This window comes from Arachis ipaensis, chromosome B06 (genome assembly GCF_000816755.2).
Source record: "Arachis ipaensis cultivar K30076 chromosome B06, Araip1.1, whole genome shotgun sequence".
Classification (NCBI taxonomy): Eukaryota; Viridiplantae; Streptophyta; class Magnoliopsida; order Fabales; family Fabaceae; genus Arachis; species Arachis ipaensis.
Window position 1 is genome coordinate 68,316,114 of NC_029790.2, and position 9,071 is coordinate 68,325,184.

The 9,071-nt window shown below is 39.0% G+C and overlaps 1 protein-coding gene across 1 annotated transcript; it reads left to right on the forward strand.

Annotated features, from left to right (window-relative positions):
• LOC107646931 lies at nt 735–1,759 on the forward strand. The gene is made up of 3 exons (XM_016351074.1): nt 735–1,286; nt 1,341–1,530; nt 1,614–1,759. The coding sequence occupies exons 1-3, from the start codon at nt 735–737 to the stop codon at nt 1,757–1,759; spliced, it is 888 nt and encodes a 295-aa protein (XP_016206560.1).

Sequence of the window (9,071 nt, forward strand, 5' to 3'; positions counted from 1 at the left end):
AGCTTGGTCGTTCGGCCAGGTTTACGGGCCATGCCAGTTTGACCGGTCAGGCCAGCTTGGCTGGCCAGCCTAGGTGTGCCGGCCAGGCTAGGTTTACTGGTCAGATCAGCTTGGCCGACCAGGTCGACCACGTGCTTTAACACTACTGTGAAAAGTGTTGAGGCGTGTTGATTGGTCGTTCACGTGACCCAGCAGGTTCATTATGGAATGCACTCATTCCCAGCTTAGGGTGCCGAACTGGCCGGTTCGACCATACCGGCCGGTTCATCCAAAAAACTGGTAACCCGAATCTTAGACCGGTCCGGTAACATGATGAGACCGCACAAGGCAATGAAAATTTTGAAATGTTAGTGAAAATTTTTTACTATGCTTTATTTTTTATTTACATAGGACCAGGTAAATCGGTTCAACCAGTAACCTGACCGGTTCGATCACTGGTTCGGTTTTGACAAGTACGTTTTCCATTGTTCTGTGATTATTAGTTTATTAGATTATTTGTTCTGACAACTCTAAAATTTGTGATGTGATTGCAGCAGAGCTTCCCCTTATGCCAGATGGTGAATTTACTGTGAAAATAGAATTCAGTTCTAGGGAGGCAGTAATTAAGGCGATGAAAGATTATACAATCCGCAGAGGTGTAGATTATCGGGTGCATGAGTCAGAACTGATGACATTCTATGCTAAATGCACCCAGTATGGTGCAGGATGTGATTGACTGATCAGGGTGAGCAAAAATGTCCAGAAAGTTCTGTTGGGAGATAAGGAGGTACAATGGTAGTCACACCTGTACTAGGGCCACCATTTCTCAAGATCATTCGAAGCCGGATTCCAACACAGTTGCAAAAGCAATAAAGCCATTGGTAGAAGTTGACCCGTCTATAAAGGTGAAATCAGTGATTGCGGAAGTACAGGCAAAGTTTAACTACACCATTAGTTATCACAAAGCATGGTTGGCAAAACAGAAGGCATTGGAGTCAATTTTCGGAGGGTGGGAAGCTTCGTACAAAGCCTTGCCGATATGGTTTGAGGCCATGTGTCACAAGGATCCATCCGTAGTCGTTCATTTTGAAACAATGACTGCGTATCAGGGAGATGACTTGGTTCCTAATATTCGTGTACTACATCGAGTCTTCTGGAGTTATTACCCTTGTATTAGAACATTCAGACATTGCAAGCCAATAGTGCAGGTAGACGGAACTCATTTGTATGGAAAATACAAGGGTTGTTTGTTGGTTGCAGTCTCACAGGATGGCAACAACAACATCGTGCCGATTGCATTTGCGATAGTTGAGGGAGAGACATCTGAGGCTTGGCACTTTTTTCTGAGTAACTTGTGACAGCATGTTGTGACACGTGATGGTGTGGGCCTTATCTCCGATCGGCACGATTCCATTAGGTCTGCTATTGCTCGTAGTAACGGAGCTTGGTCTCCTCCGAGAGCATTCTACATGTTCTGCATCAGACATATAGAGTCTAACTTTCTGAGGAAATTCAAGGCTCCGTATCTGCAGAAGCTTATCGTCAACATCGGTATGATAGTTACGATTACATTTACTCTTGAACTCAGTTTTTATGATGAACATTTTTTATGGTGGGTTTTTTTTAATTGACAGGATACTCGCGAATAGTTCGCAAGTACGAGACACGTTATCAGCGTTTACACGAGCGGGGTGAGGCTTATACCAACTGGTTGGATCGGATTCCGCGTGAGAAATATGCTTTAGCATTTGATGGGGGATATCGATGGGGTCATATCTAGTGAAATGATCAACTTGGTACTAAAAGGGGCTCGCAATCTTCCAGTCACTGCACTTGTTAAGGCAACATTTTACAGGCTTAATGAATTGTTCACCCGGAAAAGAGCCGAGGCTGAGGCTCGAATTAATACAGGACATGTGTTCTCTGAGCTTGTAACCTCCAAACTGCATGCAAATCAGCAGGCAGCGGGTAACATCCAAGTTAGTTGCTTTGACTGACAGAATGAGGTATTCGAAGTGCGTGAGTGTCCTAGTGGTGTGGAGTATACAGTGGACCTCTGTCAACAACGGTGTGACTGTGGTGAATTCCAAGTTGACCGGCTTTCATGTCAACATGTGTTTGCTTGTTGTGCAAATCAATGGTTGGATTGGCAACTGTATGTACATGATGTCTACAAGATGGACCAGGTTCGACGAGTATACAGGGCTAGGTTTAGGCCACTCGGGAATCCAACAACATGGCCTGTTTATCATAGACCTCGATTTGTAGGTAATCCATTCCTTAGATGGGTATCCAAAGGTCGGCCAAGGATGACCCATTTCTTGAATGAGATGGACACTTGGATGTTGCGTGGTCCTAGGCGATGTAAGCAATGCGGGGCCGAGGACCATAGCCGTAGTAGATGTCGTCAATGTGGTGTGCAAGTAATCCGGGTGCGACCACCCAATAGAGCTCCGGCCATATTGGTCACTCGATTTAGTGTATGACTTTGAATATTTTATATATTGTATGACTTTCGTATGTGATGTTATTGTATGACTTTGGGATTCTCATGTAATGGAAATTTAATGTGAGTGCTGATGAAAAGTAAAGTAGCATAGTTGATCACATAAATAAGTCTACTAAATGCATTAGTCCAACACATGATACATAAATAAGTCAAAAACATTATAAATAACTAAGTCCAACACCATCTACATAAACACGTCCACTAAATAAATAAGTCCAACACATGCTACATAAATAAGTCCAACACATGATACAAAAGTAAGTCCAACATCATTTTCTCATCGCCCATTTTACATCTTTGACTAATTTCTTGCATTTCTTTGCAACCTTTTTAAAAGCGGATGGGGTATACCGACTAGCGCTCCGACGAGGGGGTCAGCTCTAAGGTTGTATCCTTTTCCTTTCTCACTAGTGGTTGTACCTATGAAAACATTCGATACCAACTAATCAAATTAAATAATCAACTCAAATAATCAATAACCAACTAATTCAATAAACAACTAATTCAATAATCAACTCAAATAATCAATAATCAAGTCAAATAATCAATGACCAACTAACTCAATAATCAAATATTGTAATCAAATCTTATCAACACAACTAATTCCATAACCAACTAATCAAATCAAATCAAACCAGCCTAACCAACAAATTGTTTTACCTGCAGTAGGTGCTGAACTATCATCCGGACCATCACCCCCATCATCATCATCCTCACCATCCTCCTCATCCTCATCGTCGTCCTCATCCTCATCCTCATCCGCATCCTCATCCCCATCTGGATGGTCAACCAGAAAGTCATCATTGTCCTCATCAACTGGCTAGTAGCTCTCTAGAGTGAGACTCATCGGAACACGATGTGAATTTCCGCTCTGTATGATCCCCCTCGTGGCATCATCACTCATACTTGAGTCAACAGAAAGTCTACCTCCGGAAGTACCAGAGGAAGTGAGCTGTCGAGGTCTCGTATCCAATGACAATCTACCTGGAGCAATCCCACTCGGTTGGGCAGATAAACCATTATTTTATGGTTTATATTGTGTTTAATTATGTGGTTTTATCAAATCTTTACCCACTTATTCAAATGATTAGCATGTATTTACAACTCCTTCCCAAAAATTACTCCATGGTTGAAAAATTGCTTCCTAGAGACTTTTAATTATGTATTTTAATTCTCCTTTATTCCATTCGATACCGCGATCCCTGTGTTAAGTGTTTCAGGCTTTATAGGGCATGAATGACTTGGAAATTGGAGATGAGGCTGGAAAAAATGGAAGGAACACAAGAAATTAAGGGGATGACCAGCGACGCGGACGCATGGCTCACGCGACCGCGCGAAATGGAGAAATCGTAGTGACGCACTCGCATGCCTGACACGAACGCGTGAATTGGAAGCTGCACGAGTGACGCGAATGCGTAGACGACGCGCACGCGTGGGACGAAAAACGCTGAGTGACGCGAATGCGTGAACGACGCGGTCGCGTGACGTGCGTGATCTGCAGAATTTACAGCAAACGCTGGCATGGATTCTGGGCTACGTTTTAACCCAACTTTCGGCCCAGAAACGCAGATTAGAGCCAGGGAACATGCAGAGACAAAACAACTATTCATTCCGCATAATTTTTAGTTTTTAGATCTGATTTTACTCATCCTCTAGGTTTTTTCTCTATACATTCATAGTTCCTAGGATCTTATTTTTATTGCTTTTTGGATTGGGATATTGAGAAGAGTTATTACCTCCGCCAAGACTTCATCAGTCTAGTTTGTTTTCCTTACTTGTCACTTACTCTTTCATATCCTTAATTTGTTCAGAATTACTATTGGATTATTTTTTAGAATTTATTGATACAAGAACTATTTTTATTTTTAATTGGTCTTTTTGATTATTATTTATCATGTCTTCTTTTATTTTCCTTTCTTATTTTGTGAAGTTTACATTCATAATGAGCGAGTAATTCTCTAACTTGATTGGGAGTTGATTGAAAGGAGAACCTTGAGTTGGGGTGCTCAAGAGTAAAATTGTTATTGGGTTTATTGTTGGATGACTCTCTAGTCACTGACACTAATCCTTCCCAAGGGAGAGGATTAGAACTTGTGAATAGAAGTAGACTTCTAACTTGCTTGACTCTCCTCTACCTAGTAAAGGATAACTAAGCAGAACAACCTTCAATTATCAATTAATCTTGGGAGAACTCCAACAAGGATAGAACTTCCGATTAATCTACTCCCGGTCAAGATTTTTATTTAAATTACATAAATTTTCTGATTTAATTTCTTGTTTATCAAACTCAAAACCATTTTGGAAAATATCTGATTAATAAAATAGCACATCTTTCTGCAACTTGTTGGGAGACGACCTGGGATTCATACTCCCAGTATTTTAATTCTAATTTTGTGACAACCCTTCTAAATTGATAAGTGGATTTTTATTGGTTAAGAACTGTACTTGCAACGTATCTCTTATATTAATTTTTTAATCCGCCAATTTCCACCACGTCAATTTTTGGCGCCGTTGCCGGGGAGTTGCAATAGAGTGCTAAGTTATTGATTGGAATTTATTTATTTACATTTTATTTTATTTTGCTACTATGAGCTGCATGTTTCTTTCATTGATTGACGCGTTCACTTCCTGATCCAAGCTTGCCAGTATTTGATCCTGAGATTGAAAGAACTATTTCACGAATAAGGCAAGCTCGGCGTTGGTTAGCCCTCTCCGAGGATGAATCTGAAACATCACTTAAGGAAGAAACAAGCTCCCTTTCTACTGATTCGGTTGATTTACGTGCAGGTGACATGGCAACACCTAGGAGAGTTACTATCCAGGAAGCTGGAGCTCCTGATTTCACACTACAGCCATATCAAGCGCATCACCCAGCGGTGGCTGTAGATTTTGAACTAAAGACTGCACTACTCAACTTGATGCCTAAGTTTCATGGCTTACCTGCTCAAGAGGCTATCAAGCACCTTAGGGATTTTCAGGTAGCCTGTTCTACTGTCAGGTGTGATGGTGCAGATGAAACTTCTATTTTGTTAAAAGCCTTTGACGTGACGGAAATTGGCGAGTCAAGAATTGTTATAAGATATGCGTTGCAAGTATAGTTCTTAACCAACCAGAGATCCGCTTATCAATTTAGAAGGGTGTCACAAAAATTAAAATTAAAATACTGGGAGTATAAATCCCAGGTCGTCTCCTAACGAGTTGCAGAAAGGAGTGCTATTTTATTAATCAGATTTTTTCAAAATGGTTTGAATTGAATAACAGGAAATTAAATTAGAGAATTTATGCAAATTAAATAAAAGCCTTGACTGAGAGTAGATTAGCTGGAAGCCCTATTCTTGTTGGAGTACTCTCAAGATTAATTGACAATTGAAGGTTGTCCTGTTTAGTTATCCCTTACTAGGTAAGGGAAAGTCAAACAAGTTGGAATGCTACTTCTATTCACAAGTTCCAACCCACTCAATTAAGAGGGATTGGTGTCAGTGACTAGAGGGCAATCCAACAATAAACCCAATTACAATTTTTCTTTTTGAGCATTCAACTCAAGAGTTCCTTTCAATCAACTCCCCATCAAGTTAGGGGACTACTCACTCATTGTGAATGTAGAATTCATAACATAGGAAAGGGAATTAAAGAAAGACATGATAAATAAAAATCAAAGAAATCAATTAAAAATAAAAGCAATTCTTGTATTAATAAATTCTAAAAATAATTCAATAGTGAAATTGAGTAAATTAAAGGACATGGAAGAGTAAGAGCCAAGTAAAGAAAACGAACTAGAATGACGAAGTCTTGATGAGGTGATAACTCTTCTCAATATCCAATGCAAAAAGCAATAGAAATAAAATCCTAAGAACTATAAATGTATACAGAGAAAACCTAGAGGAGGAGTAAAACTAGATCTAAAAACTAAAAATTGTGTAGAATGAATGTTGTTTTTGGTCTCTGCATGTTCTCTGGCTCTAGTCTGCTTTTCTGGGCCGAAAACTGGGTCAAAACAGGGCCCAAAATTGCCCCCAGCGAATTCTGTAGATTATGCAGATCGCGCACGTCACGCGATTGCATCATTCATGCGGCCGCGTCATCCGGCGTTTTGCCCTGCCACGCGAGCGCGTTGTCCACGCCTCTACATCACTTGTGCTATTCCAATCCACGCAGTTGCGTGAGCCATGCGGCCGCGTCACTTCTCGCTGGTCATCTCCTCAATTTCTTGTGTTCCTTCCATTTTTGCAAGCTTCCTTTCCAATCTCCAACTCATTCATGCCCTATAAAGTCTGAAACACTTAACACACAGATCACGACATCGAATGGAATAAAGGAGAATTAAAATACATAATTGAAAGTCTCTAGGAAGCAAGTTTTCAATCATGTAATAATTTTAGGAAGGAAATATAAATGCATGCTAATCATATGAATAAGTGGGTAAAGATCATGATAAAACCACACAATTAACAAACGTTAGCTCAAACGTGGATGACAGCAAATGGCCTATGCTGCATAATTTCACTCAAGTAACATTTGAGTCAACGTTTGACTCAAACGTTGGCTCAAACATGAATGACTCATGGCCCGTTTCACTAATGGATTTCTTCCCAACACCAAGAGCAATCAACGGAGGCTACTATCAACCCAATTCCATCAAGACTAAAGGCCCAATTCAATGCTTAATGATCATTGGAAGAAAGTGTATAAATAGCTTAGGATTTGAATTTTTTAGAGAGCTTTTTTCCTTTTGAGTTTTTACTGAGTGATTTTGGGAGAGAGCTTTTGGGTTTTGAGCTACTTGGAGTGATCTTTAATTTCTTTGTCTTGGGGAAGGAGAATTCATTCCTCTTCCTCTTAGTTTTATTGCTTTCAATTTCAATTACACTTGTCTTGGATCTTGGGTTGGAGATTTGAAGAATTTCTGTTTCAATCTCATCCTTGGATCTCTCTGCTTATTTACTGAATTTAAATTTCTGTCTCCGTTACTTACTTCTCATCTACTTTCCTTGCAATTTACAATTCCCTTGAAATTGTTTTTGTTGGATCTAGGAAGGCATTGAGATCTAGACTTGGTTTTCTAGTCTCTGGGCCCTGAGATCTAAATTCCCAATTTACATTTTGTTTCTTGCTTTTAATGTTCATTTACTTTACTGCTTCAAGATCCGCTTCAATCCCAATTCCCTTTTACTCTTCTGTTTAATGCAATTCAACTTCTCTTTGTTTAAATTCTGCAAATCCATTCCCCAATTCCCTTTATAATTCCAGCCGTTTACATTTCTTGCACTTTAAGATTCTGCAATTTACATTTCTTGCATTCTAAGTTTCTGCTATTTAATTTCTTGTTCTTTAAGATTCAGCAATTTAACTTCCTGCTCTCTTTACTTCCATGAAATTTAATTTCTGCAAATCACAAAACACTCAACCAAATCTTGATTCGCTTCATACATGCATTGATCTTTGAATTCTTAACTTAGCATTGGGGTAATTTTGTCCCTTTATTTATTTATTGAATATTTTTGGTTTTTTTTTTAACATGAACATAAAAATAGACATAGCTTATCAATGCACATAGATTTTTAATTCTTATAGTTTCACATGAGTATGTATCCAAATTCCCATTATATTATCATGACATATTCCCTTATTATCTTTTGTTCCCAAAATTTTCTATACTTAATTAGCACACACAATTCTATCTTAAGCTAACCAAAGATTCAATTTGGGATATATAATTATTTTTTCGGCTTAAGGTTAGTAATGTGGTAAAATATCGAATAAATGGGAATTAAAGGCTCAGAGTGGTTAACAAAGGTAATTGAGAAGGGTATGCTTAATTTGGATAAGTGAGTTTAAACAAATAATGGCCTCAATCATATGCAAGCATACAAATATAATAAATATTGGACATATAGGATGAAATAAAATATAGATTACAATCATAGAGAAGTAAACACACAAGAATAAAATAATTATGGTTAAATAATGTAACCATGCATAAAGGCTCAAATCTCACAGGTTGTGTGTTCTTTAGCTTAAAAAATCATGTTCCAAATACAACTTCAAGCAAATTTAACATAAAAGTTTTAATTAAAGTTAGTGAAATTTTGTTCCAAAAATAAGGTCTTAGAGGAAAACTTATTGTCTTTTCAATCAAGTAGAACATGCATGCAACTAACCTATTACTATGCAATTTATCCTATTCTACAAAAGAAAAAACTAACTAAATATCCTAATTTATTGGTGTTTAGGAAAGAGAAATTACCTTCAGAAGACAAGTACTGACCGACCTCCCCACACTTAAGGCTTTGCACCGTCCTCGGTGCCATCTGTCAGGAACAAAGGTGGGCTGGTAGTAGTATCTCCACAGTTGGGACCATCATGGCTTCCTGTGCTGGTAAAAGAAGTGGAGTCCGGGGTGTCTGAGTCCTTGAATTTTCCTATAATCGGCTCCTTGAGGTATGTGAATCGGCGCTTGTTACGGCGCTCTCTCATCTTAGCTTTGTGTTCCTGTCGATCCAACCTTTCGAGTATCTGATGGAGCAGTTGGTCTGTTGTAGGTGCTTGTGGTGTTGAAGAAGGAATATCTTCAACCGGTTCAGTA